We start from the raw sequence: 20,683 nt of genomic DNA, 5'->3' as shown, positions 1-20,683 counted from the left end.
GTCAAGTCGTGGTCACCGCCGCCGGAATGGCCTCCCGCTGGTTGCAGCTTCGTCATGCGTGTTTGTAACAAATCACATCAAGGTTGCAGCTCAGCATCGTTGGAGTGTTGTCGAAAGCACGAGCAAACGCTGGTTCCAGCACCTGAGATTGCCGGTTCCAGCTTCTTTGCATGCGGTTCCAGCAAATGTGACGGCCGGATGCAACACCGCTGGTGAGCAAAAAAAGCACACCAGTTCCAGCAAGTCGCCGCTCCTAGCTCGCAACCGCGCGGGAGGGGGGGAGGCGAGCATAGGGACAATAGGGACAGCCAATGCCTCCCAAGTTGCAAGCAACCATGGCCACAACGGCGGAAAAAATTGACGCCGATGGGGTTTGCAGCACCCAGTGCGTCGCTCCCCGCCGACGCTCGCAGTAGCACGCCGGCGACCGGCAGCTCTCGCATAAAAATCTCAGTAGCGCTTGTGAGGTGAGAGGTTGGGTGAGATGTTGAATGCGGCGTGGTTGGGGGAAGAAAAAAGGATTGGATCTGATGCTAGGTGGAAGAAGATTGTGAGGGAGATAAGGATGGAGCGGTGGGGCAGCTTGTGGGCCACAGGCTCACGTGACGAGCGACGCGAGCGACAGGTTCACACAGTCGTGCGACCGGCGGAGTATTCGTCCGGTCGACCGGGTATAAACATTACCCTAACATTATTCATAATTTCAAATAGATAAATACAGTAAGCGACCACAGAGAACTCAAACTATAAAAGGAACATGGAACCCTGACAATGGAAGCTATGGGAGGACGTACCCAAACCAAAGCTATCTTATTCTTGGCCACATAGGAAGCTGCGCCAACGTGTTCTAATATAGAGGAAAACAAGCGCGGCCTTCAAATAAATAACATAATGGACAAACATGAATCCTTCTCTAAACTGCGATGGGACCATGGTAAATGCGAATTGCATCAAGTGCACCACTAGATCTGCCAAAGAAGCCCACAACACATGTATTTGCCGGCACCATGGCATCAAAACTTGTGCCCTGCACACTTCCGTAAGGCCCATACTTTCTGATGTTGGTGACGAGAACAAGAGAAGTTATAACAGTTTCAGTCACAAGGTTGTCAATTGTCCCAGATATTTGCTTCACAAACTCTTTAGGGCCTAGCTCACACTAGTAAAAAAGGGGGCAACAGTTCAGGCCGGGGCAGCCCATTAGTCCCGGTTCAGTCTAGAACCGGGACCAATGGAGGCATTTGTCCCGGTTCGTGAGCCCAGGGGGCCGGCCGGGCCACGTGGGCCATTGGTCCCGGTTCGTCTGGACCTTTTGGTCCCGGTTGGTGGGACGAACCGGGACCAATGGGCCTGGCTCCTGGCCCACCACCATTGGTCCCGGTTGGTGGCCTGAACCGGGACCAAAGGCTCCCCTTTAGTCCCGGTTTATGCGACGAACCGGGACCAATAGTGCTGCCTATATATACCCTCGCCCGCGAGCAGAGCACTCCAGTGCTCTGTTTTTCTGGGCCGGCGAGGGGAGGGGTTTGTGGTGCTCTAGCTCACCTCCTATGCACATGAGGTGTTCGATGAAATGCCCGAGCCACACTAGTTAAGCTTTCTCCTCTCGAAGCTCGACCTCAAAGCTCCATTTTTCTCGAGATTTGTCTAGATTTAGCGGTCCGTCACGCCCCACCCCCGTCTTCACCGCCGTCGATCACCCGCGCCGATCTCATCACCGACACCACCGTGGTGAGCCTCTTGTTTTGATCTTCTTTCTGAAAGGAAAAATATTGTTACTTGTATGTTTAGATAGATACTTGTATCATTTTCTTACTTTTATTATTGCATCTTATATAGTGCGATGGTTTTGGTATCCGCCCCCGTCGGCCCTCGTCCTGTCTATGATTCGGATGTGGTATATATATTAATCTTTATAACTATTGGTTCATTTATTGTTTATGAAAATTATGCGGACCAACGTGACATAGATTTTATTTATCTAGGATGTATGTGAACCGGAAATTCCAACCGACCCTATTATCGAGAGGTTAAATTTAGTTGAAGAAGAAAACAATTTCTTGAAGGAAAAGATAAAAAAAATTGAGGAGGAGAAGATGATATTGGAGTTGCATGTTGCGGATGTCGTCGATGATCACAAGATCAAGATGGATGCAATGCGCTTGAAGATTAGAAAGATTAGAAAATATGCCATCCATACCGAGGCTTGGTATCATTATGCCGTTGGAACAATTGTTACCTTGGTTGCGATTATGATCGCCTTTGTTTTCGCATTAAAATGTTTTACATAGTTTCAATGTATGGTTTAATTAATTAGATGCTCTGGAGAGCTATATGTTGTTAGATGAGAACTATGCATGTACTTTGCTTTTAATGTGATGATGAACTTCTATTAATTTGGACACTTAATTATATATAATGCACGCAGATGAACCGGCAATGGATGTACGGTGACAGACACACCTCCGAGTACATTAAGGGCGTGCATGAGTTTCTCGATGCGGCTGAGGCAAACAAGCAGAATGGTTTTATGTGTTGTCCATGCCCTGATTGTGGGAATACGAAGTCTTACTCTGACCAGAAAATCCTTCAAACCCACCTGCTTTACAAGGGTTTCATGCCACACTATAATGTTTGGATGAGGCACGGAGAAATAGGGGTTATGATGGAAGACGACGAAGAAGAAGAGTACGATGACAACTACGTGCCCCCTGAATACCGTGATGCTGCAACGGGGGGAGCTGGTGAAGATCAAGAGGAACCAGACGATGTGCCCAATGATGCTGCAACGGGTGAAGCTGCTGAAGATCAAGAGGAACCAGACGATGTGCCCGATGATGATGATCTCCGCCGGGTCATTGTCGATGCAAGGACGCAATGCGAAAGTCAAAAGGAGAAGCTGAAGTTCGATCGCATGTTAGAGGATCACAAAAAAGGGTTGTACCCCAATTGCGAAGATGGAAACACAAAGCTCGGTACCGTACTGGAATTGCTGCAGTGGAAGGCAGAGAATGCTGTGCCTGACAAAGGATTTGAGAAGCTACTGAAAATATTGAAGAAGAAGCTTCCAAAGGATAACGAATTGCCCGACAGTACATACGCAGTAAAGAAGGTCGTATGCCCTCTAGGATTGGAGGTGGAGAAGATACATGCATGCCCTAATGACTGCATCCTATACCGCGGTGCATACAAGGATCTGAACGCATGCCCCGTATGCGGTGCATTGCGGTATAAGATCAGATGAGATGACCCTGGTGATGTTCACGGCGAGCCCCACAGGAAGAGGGTTCCTGCGAAGGTGATGTGGTATGCTCCTATAATACCACGGTTGAAACGTCTGTTTAGAAACGGAAAGCATGCCAAGTCGATGCGATGGCACAGTGAGGACCGTAAGAAAGACGGGAAGTTGAGAGCACCCGCTGACGGGTCGCAGTGGAGAAAAATCGTGAGAAAGTACTGGGATGAGTTTGCAAAGGACCCAAGCAACGTATGGTTTGCTTTAAGCGCGGATGGCATTAATCCATTCGGGGAGCAGAGCAGCAATCACAGCACCTGGCTGGTCACTCTATGTATGTATAACCTTCCTCCTTGGATGTGCATGAAGCGGAAGTTCATTATGATGCCAATTCTCATCCAAGGCCCTAAGCAACCCTGCAACGACATTGATGTGTACCTAAGGCCATTAGTTGAAGAACTTTTACAGCTGTGGAATGGAAACGGTGTACGTACGTGGGATGAGCACGGATAGGAGGAATTTAACCTAAAGGCGTTGCTGTTCGTGACCATCAACGATTGGCCCGCTCTCAGTAACCTTTCAGGACAAACAAACAAAGGATACCACGCATGCACACACTGTTTAGATGACACTGAAAGTATGTACCTGGACAAATGCAGGAAGAATGTGTACCTGGGCCATCGTCGATTTCTTCCGACCAACCATCAATGTCGAAAGAAAGGCAAGCATTTCAAAGGCGAGGCAGATCACCGGAAGAAGTCCGCCATGCGTACCGGTGATCACGTACTTGCTATGGTCAATGATTTACACTACGTAATCTTTGAAAATGGTCCCGGCGCAGTGGCTGTTCCAAATGACGCTGAGGGACACGCACCCATGTGGAAGAAGAAATCTATATTTTGGGACCTACCCTACTGGAAAGACCTAGAGGTCCGCTCTTCAATCGACGTGATGCACGTGACGAAGAACCTTTGCGTGAACCTGCTAGGCTTCTTGGGCATGTATGGAAAGACAAAAGATACACCTGAGGCACGGGAGGACCTGCAACGTTTGCACGAAAAAGACGGCATGCCTCAGAAGCAGTATGAAGGTCCTGCCAGCTACGCTCTTACGAAAGATGAGAAAGAAATCTTCTTTGAATGCCTGCTCAGTATGAGGTCCCGACTGGCTTCTCGTCGAATATAAAGGGAATAATAAATATCCCAGAGAAAAAGTTCCAGAACCTAAAGTCTCATGACAGCCACGTGATTATGACGCAACTGCTTCCGGTTGCATTGAGGGGGCTTCTACCGGAAAATGTTCGATTAGCCATTGTGAAGCTATGTGCATTTCTCAATGCAATCTCTCAGAAGGTGATCGATCCAGAAATGGTACCAAGGCTAAGGAGTGATGTGGCGCAATATCTTGTCAGTTTCGAGCTGGTGTTCCCACCATCCTTCTTCAATATCATGACGCATGTCCTAGTTCATCTAGTCGACGAGATTGTCGTTCTGGGGCCCGTATTTCTACACAATATGTTCCCCTTTGAGAGGTTCATGGGAGTCCTAAAGAAATATGTCTGTAACCGCGCTAGGCCAGAAGGAAGCATCTCCATGGGCCATCAAACAGAGGATGTCATCGGGTTTTGTGTTGACTTCATTCCTGGCCTTAAGAAGATAGGTCTCCCTAAATCGCGGTATGAGGGGAGACTGACTGGAAAAGGCACGCTAGGAGCGGACTCAATAATATGCAGGGACGGGCATTCTTGGTCTCAAGCACACTACACAGTTCTATAGAACTCTACCTTGGTGACCCCGTATGTCGATGAACACAAGAACAGGCTGCGCTCCAAACACCCGAAGCAGTGCGACGACTGGATTACATGTGAACACATTAGGACTTTCAGCAGTTGGTTGGAAGCATGTCTCAGAGGTGACAACACTGTTTGTGATGAGTTGTACTTGTTGTCCAGGGGACCATCTTTGACTGTATTGATTTACAAAGGATACGAGATAAATGGGAATACATTTTACACGATTGACCAAGATCAAAAGAGCACCAACAAAAACAGCGGTGTCCGCTTTGATGCAACAACCGAGAAGGGAAAGGACACATATTATGGTTACATAGTGGACATATGGGAACTTGACTACGGACAAGATTTTAAGGTCCCTTTGTTTAAGTGCAAATGGGTCAATCTGTCAGAAGGCGGGGTACATGTAGACCCACAGTACGGAATGACAACAGTCGATCTGAAAAATCTTGGGTACACTGACGAACCGTTCATCCTAGCCAATGATGTGGCACAGGTTATCTATGTGAAGGACATGTCTACCAGACCGAGAAAAAGAAAAGATAAGGAAACGAATACATCATACGATGAGCCAAAGTGCCACATAGTTCTTTCAGGAAAAAGGGACATCCTGGGAGTGGAGGGCAAGACAGACATGTCTGAAGATTATGAAAGGTTTCATGAAATTCCTCCCTTCAATGTCAAGGCTGACCCAAGCGTCCTGATAAAGATGAAGATTATCCATGGTTACGGCGCAATAAGCAAATGACACAAGCGAAGAAAAAGTGAAGACTTTCTCCCGCAACTATTATGATGATACCATGCCAAATTTGTAACAGACGAGTATGCTATGCCAACTTTTTAACTATTCGAATTTGAGTTTATAATTTTTCTAAAACTAATGGCACTAACAAAAAGTTTATAATTTTGCTGACCTAAAAGCAAAAAGAATTAAAAAATAAAGCAAAAAACAAAATAAAATAAATAATAAGAAAGCAAAACAAAAACAAAAGTCCGTCCCTCTCTGCGTTGTTGAGCTCCTCTCAAAGTGAAAAAAATGCCGATAATATTGGTTATGACTAATTAAAATTACCAAATTGAGTATAATGATAAAACACAGTAATATTAAATAGCAGGAAAAACAATGACTCAAAAATCAATTTTTATTGTAAAGTTATTCATAAACTAGTGATTCACACAAATTTTAAAAAATTCAAATTTAAACTATTCTAATTTTAAAACTAATTGCACTAAGAGAAAGTTTATAATTTTTGTGACATAAAATAAAAAAGAAATCACTACAAAACTATAAGTATTTAGTTCTAAGTAGAAATGAAAAAAATAGCAAAAAAATGCCACCTACTGGGCCACCACGGCCTGAATACGACTAGAAACCCAACCTTGGGCCAGGATTTAGGCCCGCAGCAGGCCCAGTAGGCCCACAGGCATTGCAGTGACAGATTAGGCCCGAAAGCCTGCAGTTGAGAGGAGCTCAAGAGGGTGGGCGCAACAGCGCTTATAAAACCACTCCTGAGCCCTCTCAACTAGCGAGGTGGGACTAAACTTTTGGGCGCGGGGCAGCACAAGGCCATTGGTCCCGGTTGGTGGGACGAACCGGGACCAAGCCACAAACCGGGACCAATGCCCCTCTTTAGTCCCGGTTGGTGCCACCAACCGGGACCAAAGGCTGCCGCTTCCCGCCCTTTGGGCTGCTGAAAAGAGGCCTTTGGTCCCGGTTGGTGGCACCAACCGGGACTAAAGGCCTGGGTATATAAGTAGCACTTAGGAAAATTTGACGAACTCATCGCCAGTTGCCCCCAGGCCCGCCCAACGATGCCGAGCACATCGACGCCGCTAGGCTGCCCCGCCGCCGTCCGCCGCCCCTGCCGTCGCCCCCGACCGCGCCGTCGCCATCGCCCGTGCCTCGCCGTCGCCATCGCCGACGTCGTCCCCGAGCCCGCGCACCCCTGCCATCGCCCCCGAGCGCGCGCGCCTCCGCCGTCCCCGAGCCTTCCTCGTCGCCGACGCCACCTCGCGGTGAGCGCCGCCCCGTTCCCCTGCTCCTCCCCCTGTAGTGGCCGCCGACGCCGCCGCGCGTTGCCATCGCGCCGCCGCCCCTGCCCTTCGCTGCCGCCGCGCGCCGCCCCTGCCCTGCGCGGCCGCCGCGCGCCGCCCCTGCCCTGCGCGGCCGCCGCGCGCCGCCCCTGCCCTTCGCGGCCGCCGCCCCTGCCCTTAATTTTTTTAGTTTATTTTTTTTCATATGTGTATGTATAGTGTATGTATAATGTATATGTGTATGTGTATGTATATGTGTATGTAAATGTCTATGTATAATGTATATGTGTATGTATATGTGTATGTGGTTAGTTTATTTTTTTTGTTCATAGAAATTTTGTTCATATATATATATAAAGTTTTTTGTTCATAGAAAGTTTTTTGTTCATATATAGGAAGTTAGAAGAAAATTTAGAATATGCTAAAATTTAGAAGAAAAAGAAGGATAGGAAAGAAGAAAATAAGAAGGGGAAGAAAGAAGAAGAGGAGAGGAAGACGAGGAGAAATAAATAAGAAGAGGAAAAAAGAAGAAAAAGAAGAGGAGAAGAAGAAAGGAATAGAGGAGAAGAAGAAAAAAATAGAAATTTCTATTTTTTCTTCTTCTCCTCTTTTTTCTTCTTCTTTTTTTTCTTCGATCTTCTCCTCTATTCCTTTCTTCTTCTCCTCTATTCCCTCTCCCGATAACTTCAACACGAGGCGGGGTCGATATACCCCTCGGATAACTTCGACATGAGGGGCGGTCGATATATATACCCCCTCTCGACTGTGATAATAACTTATACCACGGGAGCACCCCCCGACCCTCTCGCTCGACCAAAACTCTCGAGGACACCCAAACCCTAGAAAAAAACGATGTCGGTCTCCTACCCCCTCCCGCCGCGCCCCTACCCGACAAACTCTCTCGAGGCCACCCCAAACCCTTGAAGCGTTGTCGAGGCCACCCCACCCTAGAGAAGCAGCGTCGAGGCCACTAATTAATATATATGATTCCTTACTATATGATTAGCTAGCTAGTTCTATGTTTGCCACTAATATATCCATTTGTCATGTTTGAATAATAATTGCCATGTTGTAAATATTTGTAGAAACTATGGACACTGCCCGAGACGAAGCAAACGAAGCGATATTGAGGGACATAATCGCGCAAGGAAGTGATGTCGTCTCGTTGTATCTCAACGACACCGATGGTACTGTGGAAGGAGAGGGTGAAGAAGCTGGCTCTGGTGACCTAATGCTGGTGCAAGAAGAAGAACGTGAGGATGGCTCTGGTGACCCAATGCCGGTGCAAGAAGGAGACCGTGATGACGGCTCCGGTGACCGAACCGAGTCCGGCCAGGTATATATATAGTTAAGCCTGTGCTGACTAGCTAATTGATGCATTCATTGTTTTGGTATGTACACATATTAATTAAGTCTTTGCTCTTTTTTCTAGCCCTCCGGATCGAGCACAACTGAGGTAAAGAGACGAGGCCCGAAGAAAAAGTTAAGCTCTGATGAAAGGTTTGAGATCATAGCAATCGCGCCTGACGGCCAACCTATTGAACCCATCCGAACAAAGAAGGCATTTGTTGCTCAGTGCGGGGTTTTGGTTAGGGACAAGATCCCGATCAGCATCCAGCAATGGTTCAAGCCGGCTACAGAAGACCCTGAGGTGTCTTACGTCAATGATATGCAGAAAAATGATCTTTGGACTGAGCTGAAGACAAATTTCACCCTACCGCCAGAGGATGATCCGGAGAAGCCAGTTAAAGAGCGATTAATCAAGTCTTTTGCTCTTAAGAGGATGGCAGACCTATTCAGGAGGTGGAAGAATGACCTGAATAGGTTTGTCGAGAAAAATGAGACACCAGAATTCAAGGGCATATATGAGAAGATCAGAGATGACTGGCCTGCATTTGTGGCCTACAAGACATTGGAAAAGAGTTAGAAGATGTCGGTGACAAACAAGAAAAATGCTGTGAAGAAGAAGCTTCACCATCGCACGGGGTCAGGTGGCTGCCTCGTAGCCCGGCCTAAGTGGGCCAAGGCTGAGAAGGATCTGCTTGATAAAGGGATTGAACCAGAAACAATGAGCTGGCCAGACCGTTGCCGGACTTGGTTCTTCGGGGCTGGCGGAACCTTGGACCCTGTAACAGGGAAGTGCATTTGGACGGATGAGCAACTTGACATACCCTTGAAGAAGCTTTGGTACTATATCGCTGCAGCGCAGAAAGGGACGTTCCTTCCAGACAGAGAGAACGACGAGCTCAGAAAGGCCCTCGGAAATCCTGAGCACCCTGGACGGACACGAGGCACGCCAGGCTCCATTCCGTGGAAGGCTGGGTTTCCGGACGCAGGCGGTTACAAAAGCCAGGAGAGGAGGAAGAAAGTGCAGCAGTCCGAACTGTAGGCGCTTAAAGTAAGGGTACTCGGGATAGAGGAACGAGAAGCAAATCGCAGCAAACGAAGTGCCGAAGCTTCCCCTGAAGCTACCCCGCCATCTCAGCGGAGAAGCAGCGTGGCTTCCACCGAGCTGCTTTAGCCGGAGCTTGTCTTGACGGCTCCTGCCAGCTATCCCGTGGATGCTATCACGGAGGCTCAAATTTGCCACCTTATGACGCAATGGATGAATATGAAGGTCAAGGCGGCTGTTGGCTCTGTTTTTCCTAATGAACCCGACGCAACTTTTCACTGCCAGCCGATTCCAGAAGGATATGCTAAGGTGATGGTGGATGAAATAACGGAGGGATTTGAGGACCTCCCGCTTGACCACCCTACCGGAGAAGGGGAGACTCGGCTGGGTTCTGCTCTGAAGACTCCATGCCTATGGCGGAAGGAGCTCATCAACCTTCCAAACTGGACGCCTCCACCTCCTCCTCCTCCTCCGGCGAGTCAGGGCACTCCGCCTCCTCCACCGCCTCCTCCTCCGACGAGTGACGGTCAGGGCCCTCGGCCGGCTCCTTCTCCGGCGCGTGGCGGCACTCCGCCTCCTTCTCCGCCTGCGCCGGCACGCCCGAGCAGCCAGCCTCCTCCTTCTCCGCCTTGTCAGCAAGGGCGGAAGGGACCCGCCGCCGCTTCGGCAGCTGCTCCGGCGCGTCGTAGTCCTTCTCCTCCGCCTCGTAAGCAAGTCAAGAAGACTGCCGCTCCGTCTGCTCTGCCGGCGTCTAGCACTACAGCCAGAGGCGGGAGGAAATACAGATTCGGTCTTTCTCTGAAGACTCCAGAGAAGTTATCATACGAGAGGACCCTGGAGGAGAACGCGAGGATCGTGCAAACCGAGGTGGATGACTGGTTTCAAGGGTTGAAAGCAAAGAGAAATCCACCTCCGAAGGAGAAGCTAGATCCAGTGAAAGTGAAGCGCACTCTGGCTGCCCTGGCAAAACCACCCAAGTCTCCGCCGAAAGGCAACTATGAGCGCATTATTTCAAAGACATGGGCCGAAGCGGAGCGGTCGGGAAGTACTGTCAGTGATCAAAGGATGAAAGAACGACGAGCTGGGAAACAAATTGCCCAGCTCGGCGAACAAGCAAAGCAATCGTGCCCCCCGCTCAAGGTGCCTAGCGTCGATCCGAGGATGGTGCCCGGTTATAACAATCTTGACGATTACCTGCCCGACGCTGTACATTATGATTTCCTGGATGTGCAGATACACAGATACGAGTACGGGAAGCCTCCCGTCAAAGATGAAAAATCTCTAACAACGATGATGCGAAGATTGCATGATTGGTACTTGAAAATCTGCAGAGAGTCTGGAGGGAGGAGTACTTTGTATGCGAGAGTTAAACCGGAGCATGACCTCGTTGGAATTGAACTGTTGCCTATTCCATTTGAGGAGTTCTATCAGTTTTTCAATCAATTGGCCCTCGATAAAGCAACGGTCACCTGCTACTGTCTGTAAGTACTACTACTTCTGTCATTAAGTCTTTCTGTATAGCTCAGCTCTTTCATTGCATGTATTTATAATTATCCTCACTATATTATGCAGATTGAAGATCGCCGAATTGAAGAAAAGACAAATCGGTGATATTGGGTTCATTAACACAAATCTCATAGATGCAGTTCAGGTTAAAGATCATGCCGCAGAAACCGAGGCCAACTTGCTACAATCATTCAAAATAAATGAACACAAAGATATAATACTCTTTCCTTACAACTTCAAGTCAGTGCTGTCTTGTGCATATTCGGTTTCCCTTATATATTAGTCCAGGTTATAGTAATGTAATTGATGAGTTATGCATGCGTGCGCAGTTTCCACTATATTCTCCTGGAGATTAGGCTTGAGCAGGGAGTAGTAACTGTCTTGGACTCGAGACGAAAAGATCCCCAGGAGTATGCGGACATGACTTTAATCCTCAAGAAGTAAGTTAAATCGATCATTATCCACCATATCAGCAAATTTGTTCATTTCCTGATATCAAGTAATTGTTTTTTTTTGTCTGGCAGGGTTTGGAGAAAATTCAGCACAAAATCCCCGGGACTCCCGAAGGAGCTGCAATTTAGATACCCGAAAGTAAGTACATATAGTACCATGTTCCGCGCGTCTCCTAGCTATTGATTCAAGCGCTAGTTTCATCAATACCATTTGGCATTCTTGCTTATCTGTTTGATTGACCTCTATTTCTTGTAAAGTGGTTGTGGCAGGAACAAGGGAATGATTTCTGTGGATACTACATCTGCGAGTCCATCCGCCACACGACCTGTGAGCGGGGCTACTCTGACAAACAATATGAAGTGCGTAAGAAATAATATTCACAATTTTTGTTTATTACCATCATTTGTGTTGAGTTCCATTCATTCATATATATATATATATATATATATATATATGTGTGTGTGTGTGTGTGTGTGTGTGTGTATTGACCCCCTTCTTCAAATTAGATGTTTCGGTAGCGGGATGAACTCCTGGAACCAGATCGCATGCGAGCAATTCAAGAGGAATTGGCGGCATTCTTTCTTGACCACGTGATCGCTGAAGACGGAGAATACTATGTGGACCATGCGTCCATAATGTAGGAGATTATATTTGTAAGAGATAATTATTGTATATATGTAGCCGGTAGTGTCGGACGATAGATATACGAGAACTTGTTGTTCGACCAATCTCTCGGAGAAGGAGAGGTGGTCGATATCACTTCTCTCTGTATGCATATATGTCCATGACGATCTTCTGTTTCCTTCGTTTGCTTACTAGCTAGTTAGCGTGCCTAGTCCTCTCTATACGTATGTATAGTATGTAGCGTCGACCAAGCACGGACATAAGAGAGGACACTTCTCTCTATTAGCTAGCTAATAACAACCTAAAAATAACCCCCTAAACCCCTAAAACAGCCACTTTTTTTTAAAAAAAGAAAAACCTCAGCTCCAGCCAGCTGCTGACGCGTGGAAGCCTTTTGGTCCCGGTTTATGTCTTGAACCGGGACCAAAGGCCCCCCTGCCTAGGCTGCCGGCAGCGCCCACGTGGAGCCCCATCTGTCCCGGTTCTGGTTTGAACCGGGGACTAAAGGGTGAGGGTATTAATAACGACCCTTTAGTCCCGGTTCGGGAACCGGGACTAAAGGCCCTTATGAACCGGGACAAAAGGCCGGTTTTCTACTAATGTCAATCTGCAAAGAAAAAACAGCATATAAGGAAATAAATTAAACCACATCATTGGCCATTCATATATGACAAAAGAAAAATAAGGAATCTCAAATAAGCTCACAGTCTGATAGTTCCCTCCGCTGCTGCCACCCCATGGACCTTCAAAGCGCACCTTCCCAAGTTTGTCGACATAAGAAAACTCAAGCGAAAAGATGCGTGAGCCACTGTTTATTCTCATACTTTTTAGACACAACCGCTTTGACGAAAAAGTTTCCACCGTTTTATATGTAAAGCACCACATCGATTACAACCGATAGACCGAACAATACACACAACGCACACACCCAAGACAAGATACAAAGGTACGGGACACCGACACACCACCCCACCGGCAACAATAGAGAGGTGAACCGGACAACAATGAAGCCAGGCCTCCAAAGCGATGCCTCCAAGAAAGGTACAACCATGGATAGTCGCCACCGCCCGATCCGTGAAGATCAGGTTTTCACCTGGAGCAAGGCGGTAAGAGTGGGAACGCCGCGACGGAGCCTTCAGAAAGGGTATGGCGTCAATTGCCGCTGCCACCGTCGGCCAGTCAGAGGACTGGGCAAGTGGTGTACCCTGACGCCCACACCCCACCGTCGCACCCTAACTCCGTCAACCACCCGCAACCACGCCACCCGCGAGGCCATGGATGCCTGCCCGCACCTGAGACGCACGCTCCGCCCGCAAACGCCGCGCCTCCCGCCGCCAGAACCGCCGCCCTGCAACCAGACAACCCCGAGACCTACACAAAGGCCCCGGCTTTGGACCAACCGACAGCCCTCGACCGACAGATCCACCCGCAGACGCTCTGCTGGAAGACCTACGCCAACCCGTCCGCGGCCGAGGAACGGGGGAGAAAGGGGAGCGGACGAATCCGGACCGGCACATCCCGTGCCAGCGACAGGTGACGCGACCGCATCGAGGCCACACATCCCTCCAACCGAGCTCCCCGCCGAGCACGAGGAAAGGAGGAGAAGGAGGAGCGGATGCATCCGGGCCAGCAAACTGTGCCGGCGACAGGTGGCGCGACTGCATTGAGGCCACCCGTCCCTCCTACCTAGCTCCCCCGCGGGCGCCCCCGTGACGCCCCACCATGGTAGCTAGCACATATCTCCGCGAGGCCATCTGCAAACGCGCGCCCGCCGAGGAGGGAAACCAAATCGACCCGCCGCCGTAGCCTAGGAATCTCACCAGGGAGGCCCTCCCGCGCCGAGCACCGCCGTCCAGGCGCAAGGGCCTGCCTAGACGAGGGTCGCCCATCTCCACCGCCGCCGCGCCGCCCCCTCACCATCGCGCTCCGGCGAAAGGGCCGCCCGCAGCCCGCAGCGTCAGGGGCGGATCCGGACGCGCCGCCGCGCCGTCACCACCCGTTGGCCTGCAGCACCCGCACTGCAGCGCCGCCACCCCCCACCAGCACGGCAGAGGGCGGCCACCCGCAGCCTAGAGAGCCCCCGACCGCGCCTCGTGGCGACCAGATCTGAGCGCCGCCGCCAGAGACACCCACGCCATCCCCGGCCAGCACGAGCGCGCCACCACCGCGCCGCCTGTCCCGTCGCCAGCTTGCACCGCCGCCACACCTCAACGCCGATGAGCAGCCACGCCGCCGCGCCCGACGCCAAGCGCTGCGTCCCCGACCGGCCGCCGCATCCCGAGCCGAAGCCGCCGTGCGAGGAGACAAGGAACCCCGCCGCCGGCGACGACGACCGGGGTTCGCCAGGCCGCGCCCTCGGGCGGTGGCGAGGGAGGAGGAGAGTAGAGGGGGGAGACCCGGCGGCGGCGGCTAGGGTTCCCTCACGGTTGCGCGCGAGGCGACGCGAGAGGGAACAGAGAAGGGTTCACGATTGGACTTGTAATCCAGGGCTCACACAACGGCTTTCCTGCGGTCATGACTTGAGGGAAACCTCCATTTTCGCCCCATGGCCCCATCTTTACAGGCTGCGTTGCTAATGTGTTTTAGAAATTCTCTCAGATCCATGTATGAACTGCAAACAAAAAGTATAAGTATATACCACTGAAAGGGACGATGAGAAGTTGAGGCACAAGGCACGGATCTGAAGCTCCTTGAACAACTTGTGCGTAGTAGGCTTGAAGGTGACAACACCTTGTGCATAGGCAAACTCACCCGTCCCACCCAGGATTGCCCATTCACCTTCTAGTGGCAAGCCACAATTTCCAAGCACCTTAAGGCTGGAACCACGTAACCTGAACAAATGGAGTTGATATACTTATTAGTCCATGCATCACACGCACGCACGCACGCACGCACGCACAAAATGTTCAAACAGATGAGCTTGGAATTGGCGCATACCTCTCATCGACGAACACCATGTTGAAACAAAAGGACCAGGTTCCTTCAGTTGAACCAACCCCCATACTTGACCCCTGTGCGCGTGCAACAAGCTTCTTGTCAGGGCCAATGCCATCATATATTTCATAATCAGTAACCGCGGTGATGCCAAACTGCATAGGAAGGCCTGGGTTCACTATGAAGGCCTCGTTCGGATTCGGTACTCCTTGGGAGCGCTGCTCCATGAACAAGCCGTCCAAGAGGAACTCCTTGTGCTGTAATACTTCCTGGCTAACAGGAGCACTCTGTAAATACTTAGCCATGGCTACAACAAGGAAGCTTAACTACGCTATCTAGAGGCTCTTGTCTTGTGTGTGGGTGGGTAAATGGATAGAGCCGTAGGGGTAATTTATAGGCCGGAGCTGCATCCGTGTATTTCTAGTATCTATTATGTATGTACACAAGTTGCATCAGTGCTAGTATTACTTAGGTAAAAAATCCACATATTCCAATTTAGCCTCCCGCGTATTTGCAAGTAGTCCATACATGCACACAAGTTGCACCAACTAGCTATTTTTTACTACATAATCTGATCTAGCTCCTGGGTAATTACACAAGGTACATAATTTAGTAGTCCATGCATGTACACAAGTTGCACCACTAGCAACCTATCGCCCATTGGATCCATCAAACTTGCGATTATACTGGAGAGAGTATGCAGTTTTTAAGGCTACTCGATACTCTATTGACGTTGGCGATGCCACATTTATTACATGGAACCCGTTGATCGCCTTCTCGATGTTGACTTCATGCTTCTCGCGAGTGAAGAGTATTTCTAGGAGGACTAATTTAACTAGTTTCTTTTTTTTAGTTTGATGCTCACCTCTCTTGACTATACCGTATATTTGATAGTATCTCTTTCTGTATACTCTCTGCATTCTAGAATACATTGTGTATTATATTTTATTAGAATAAACACCAACCAAGAATTACACTCTGAATAATCGCAAGTTTTGGAGCTGAGGAAGTACTCAGTATGCAGTTTTTGTAGGAGTGAAACAAATGAAATTATAATAAACAAATAGAATTACACTCGGAATTACGTTAGTTGCTGTTTAGTAGTAGTTGGTGCTTTTTGTTTTATTTGTGCTTTCTAGGCGCGCTCAGGTTGCTACTCACATCCATAAGCTCTGGACATGCTTGTGTTTGTGACTTGTGATTAACTCATTTCACACTTGAGTACATGGGACAAAGCCGTTTGATACAATTCATTTGACTTCGTAATAAGAATTGATGTTCGATTATGTGTTGTCTTGTAGTTCTCTGGTGGTGATGTGTGAACTTCGACTGTATATTAAGTCACCATTTATGTGTCTAAAGTAGAGCATGGTGTTTTATATTTGCCATATTTTTTTCATTGTATTGATTGTGGATTTCTGTCTTGGTGAAGGAGGACACAAAATGATGGACGACATCAAACAGAGATGCACTGGAATAGCTTCTGAATGAAATACAAGTTCTTTTCACTTTGGGATTGCCCCATTATGGCTGCCTTGACAGCCCATAAGCTCTGTCAGTAATGGTCTCTACTACTTGTGTTTTCCATTATCTTTTGTTCACCTATTGGTGGAGTGTTGGGAGTGCTTTTCTTCCTTTTTATGTGCATGAGGTGGACCTTTTGTAGGTGATGGCTTCTTTCATATAACCGGGGTACCTTTTTCTCTACAAAAATATTTGCACATGACTCATGACTTTGGCCATTGTATATAATTATATGCACAATATTTGTGTAATATGCTTTGTGATAACAAGTTAATTTGTACACATGCAGTAGAAAATTGATCATTCTAAGATCAGATTCCCACTCCGCAGGACACATTGAATTAACCTACATTTCATTCCATGATGGAGTGCTCTCTTTGAGTTCCTAGGACGAGGGAATAAAAATGTATCCATGTGCACAATAAATCCGTGAGCATATCAGTTTCATTATTTCACTAGAAAACAATCTTGCATCACTTTATTTATTGCAGATAGAATATAGTAGGCGACAAATTAAACAAAGTACTCTCGCACTAGAGCGACTTGGATCATACACGTACGGAGGACCCTAGCCATGTTATTATTGAAAAACAAATGGTGAAACTAACACACTTTTCCTTGAAATAAACTAGCATGAGATTGCCAAACACTAAAGCAAAATGCCAATGAATCCCATTCAAACCATGATGGGGCCATGGTAAACACCAACGGCATCAAGAGCATTCCCAGTCCTGGCAAAGAATCCCACAACACATGTGTTTTCTGGCACGGCGGCGCTGAAACGATTGCCCTTCTCATGCCCAAACGGCCCATACTTTTTCATGTTTGTCGTGATAACAAGTGACGATATGACATTGTCAATTGTCCCTGATATTTCCGTCACATATTCTTTAGGTCCGAACTCGATCTGTAGTCAATAGAAGATAAGAAACCACATTAACTCTTGAGGAGACGTACGAGTATGCATCAGAAGGCAAATTGATCTCTAAAGTGAACTCACAGTTTGACTGTTCCCTTTGTCAGGACCCCAGGGACCTTCGTTGCGCCTCTTCCCAAGTTTGTCAATATAAGTAAATGCAAGAGAGACAATCCAGCTGCTCTCACTGCTGAGTGTCACACTTTGCAGGCGCATCGGGGTTCCGGTGGTGATGTCTTGAATGGAGCCTCCATTTCCACCCCATGGCCCCATCTTCGTAGGCTGCATAAGTTATTCCTATTGTGTATTAGCACTGCCCTTATATCTATAGTATACACACACTATGTAATACGGAGTGCATGCTAGGGTGTGCGTTTGCATGACTGAACTAGAAAAAAAAAAGATTGTACCATTGAAAGTGACGATGGAAAGCTGAGGCAGATGGCACGTATCTGAAGCTGTCTGACCCTAGTGCTTCCGTCCTGGACTTTCTTGAAGGTCACCACACCTTGTGCATAGGCAAACTCTCCTGTCCCACCAAGGATTGCCCACTCACCTTCTACCGGCTCTTCAAAATGTCCGAGCACCTTAAGGCTGGAACCCGCAAACCTATCGCAACAACGGAGTGCATATACATCCAAATTTGGTATCACTCGGAAAATACACATATGTACTTAAAATGTTACAAAAATGAACTAATGTACCTCTCATCGACGAACACCATGTTGAAACATATGAACCAGCTTCCTTTGGTTATACCTGCCCCCATATGTGGCCCTTGTGCGCGTGCAACAAGCTTCTTATCGGGGCCAAGGCCATCATATATGATCCAGTCATTAGCCACGGTGCAGCCGAACTGCAGAGGGAGGTTAGGATTCACTATAGTTTTCTGGTTCTGATTTGGTGATCCGTCAAGGTCCTGGTGCATGTACAGGCCGTCCAAGAGAATCTCCTTGTGCTTCAGTGCTTCATTGCTAACAGGAGCACTCTGGAAATACTTGGCCATGGCTACAGCTAGGAAGCTCAACTAAGCTACGGTAGCTAGAGGTTCTTGTGGGTATTGGGTGAGAAGATGGATAGTGGTAGGGGTAATTTATAGGCCGGGGGCTGCACGCATATACCTAGAGAGCTGGTAAATTCTGCATTACTTACCATTCATTTTTCCATATGTGCACACAAGCTGCACCAGTAGCTATTTTTCTTAGTCTGACTTAGCTCCCCGAGTAGTTAGCAAAATAAATATAAGGTATACACAATAAAAATAATATCATTGAAAAGTATAGTCAAATATGAATTCAACAACATATTTTTTTGTGACATGCATTAATATTCTGCTAGTCAAATCTATAGTTAAAATTTGACACAAAATATAAAAGGGACCAATAAATTAGGACAGAGATAGTAATTGCGACTTCGCGAACCATACGTAGCCAACACACTAGTACTACTAGCTGATCTAATAGTTTTCTTGATAAGTCGATACTGAGATCGGCCATGTTCATAAATTGCACCATTCCAATCCATAAATTGACCTAAGAGTGGCCTATTTACGGTAACCGATATACAGGACAACTTGCGTCATTCCAATCCATAAATTGCATGGAACCTGTTGACTACCTTCTCTCTGTTGATGATGGCCATGTTCCATCCGAGCGAAGAGAATATTTAGGAGAACTAGTTTAATTATTAGTGTCCTTCTTGTGTTTGATGTCTATCTCATTGATAGACGAGTACTCCCACTATACATGGCCTAAGGCTGGTCATAGTGGTGAGTAACTTGGACTAGTAACATGTTGACTTCTCGATGTTGACTTCATGCTTCTCGCGAGTGAAGAGTATTTCTAGGAGGACTAATTTAACTAGTTTCTTTTTTTTAGTTTGATGCTCACCTCTCTTGACTATACCGTATATTTGATAGTATCTCTTTCTGTATACTCTCTGCATTCTAGAATACGTTGTGTATTATATTTTATTAGAATAAACACCAACCAAGAATTACACTCTGAATAATCGCAAGTTTTGGAGCTGAGGAAGTACTCAGTATGCAGTTTTTGTAGGAGTGAAACAAATGAAATTATAATAAACAAATAGAATTACACTCGGAATTACGTTAGTTGCTGTTTAGTAGTAGTTGGTGCTTTTTGTTTTATTTGTGCTTTCTAGGCGCGCTCAGGTTGCTACTCACATCCATAAGCTCTGGACATGCTTGTGTTTGTGACTTGTGATTAACTCATTTCACACTTGAGTACATGGGACAAAGCCGTTTGATACAATTCATTTGACTTCGTAATAAGAATTGATGTTCGATTATGTGTTGTCTTGTAGTTCTCTAGTGGTGATGTGTGAACTTCGACTATATATTAAGTCACCATTTATGTGGATTGAAGAAATCGTATTCCTTCGATATCTTTCGGTGGCCATAGCGTGAATTTTTTTTTGAATTTTCCTCCCCAACCTTAATGCTTCGGATTGTGCAACGTTGTTTCCAATAAACATATTGCCAGTGCAAAATATCTTGCAGATGCAACTTAACTATTCGTCTGAAATTGAATTCAGGCCAACTTAATGGCCGGATCTCCTCCAGCTCATCAAAGTACAGAATGACTTTGTTACAATCAGAAATTAGCGCCTTAACTGTGCCATTGCTTTAATGCATGTCTAAGCGCTTTGAACTTAGCAGATATCGTTAAAGCAGCTGTAGATTTACGCGCCGTGCTGTCCCAAACCTGTGCAACACACTCATGAAAGCCAGGTAAGTCAACCCAGTAATTTTCAAAGCGAAAAACTCTAGCCTTGGGGATTGCCGTGGCAATTGTGACAACACAAGGAACATGATCTGATGCCGATCGGGCAAGAGGCAAAACCAAAGTGTTAGGATGGTCGGAGGTCCAAGCAACCGAAGTGAAGAACCAGTCAATTTGTTCAAGAAGGGGCTGAGACTGCATATTAGACCAAGTGAATTGCCTTCCCTTAATTGGTAGCTCGATAAGACCCAAGTGACCTATGATTTCATTGAACAAAAAATGTCGTTGACATTACCACCAGGCAAGTTACGGTTTTCAAGTGACCTCATAAAGTTAAAATCACCCAAAAGAAGCCATTTGTCATCACAATTAATGTCCAGATTATATAACCACTGCACAAACTCATCACGTGCAGGACTCTGACAAGGGCCATAAACGGTCACTAGTTTCCAAACTTCAGATGTATGTTTGGAAAGAAACTCCACAATAATGCCAAAAGGTTTGGCCTCAATTAATTTGCCCTCAAAAA

The 20,683-nt window shown here is 47.3% G+C and overlaps 2 protein-coding genes across 2 annotated transcripts; both read right to left on the bottom strand.

The window, feature by feature from the left end:
- Positions 1-913: 913 nt before the first annotated feature.
- On the bottom strand, positions 914-15,318 carry LOC125540698 (uncharacterized). The gene is made up of 5 exons (XM_087542810.1): positions 14,974-15,318; positions 14,675-14,867; positions 14,536-14,600; positions 12,742-12,859; positions 914-1,159 (listed from the first exon to the last, which is right to left on the bottom strand). Exons 1-5 carry the CDS (start codon positions 15,273-15,275, stop codon positions 914-916), a joined length of 924 nt encoding a protein of 307 aa, XP_087398936.1. The 5' UTR covers positions 15,276-15,318.
- A 1,606-nt stretch (positions 15,319-16,924) lies between these two features.
- On the bottom strand, positions 16,925-18,471 carry LOC125540699 (uncharacterized). The gene is made up of 4 exons (XM_048704286.2): positions 18,115-18,471; positions 17,821-18,019; positions 17,495-17,692; positions 16,925-17,401 (listed from the first exon to the last, which is right to left on the bottom strand). The coding sequence occupies exons 1-4, from the start codon at positions 18,414-18,416 to the stop codon at positions 17,171-17,173; spliced, it is 930 nt and encodes a 309-aa protein (XP_048560243.1). The 5' UTR covers positions 18,417-18,471; the 3' UTR covers positions 16,925-17,170.
- Positions 18,472-20,683: the final 2,212 nt, after the last annotated feature.

The sequence above is a fragment of the Triticum urartu genome, chromosome 2A (assembly GCF_056163025.1).
Source record: "Triticum urartu cultivar PI428250 chromosome 2A, HENAU_Tu73, whole genome shotgun sequence".
Lineage (NCBI taxonomy): Eukaryota > Viridiplantae > Streptophyta > Magnoliopsida > Poales > Poaceae > Triticum > Triticum urartu.
Note: the sequence above shows the minus strand (reverse complement) of the source record. Positions and strands in the feature narration are given on the sequence as shown.

Excerpts from the sequence above, each read along its gene's own strand:
- LOC125540699 (XM_048704286.2), bottom strand. The coding sequence starts at position 18,416 with ATGGCCAAGTATTTCCAGAGTGCTCCTGTTAGCAATGAAGCACTGAAG. Across the intron at positions 17,693-17,820 it reads TTCCATCGTCACTTTCAATG|CCTACGAAGATGGGGCCATG; the intron begins GTACAATCTTTT and ends TAACTTATGCAG. Across the intron at positions 17,402-17,494 it reads ACAAAGGGAACAGTCAAACT|ATCGAGTTCGGACCTAAAGA; the intron begins GTGAGTTCACTT and ends TATTGACTACAG.
- LOC125540698 (XM_087542810.1), bottom strand. The coding sequence starts at position 15,275 with ATGGCTAAGTATTTACAGAGTGCTCCTGTTAGCCAGGAAGTATTACAG. Across the intron at positions 14,601-14,674 it reads TCTCATCGTCCCTTTCAGTG|CCTGTAAAGATGGGGCCATG; the intron begins GTATATACTTAT and ends TTAGCAACGCAG. Across the intron at positions 1,160-12,741 it reads GCGGAGGGAACTATCAGACT|TGTGAGCTAGGCCCTAAAGA; the intron begins GTGAGCTTATTT and ends CTTTTTTACTAG.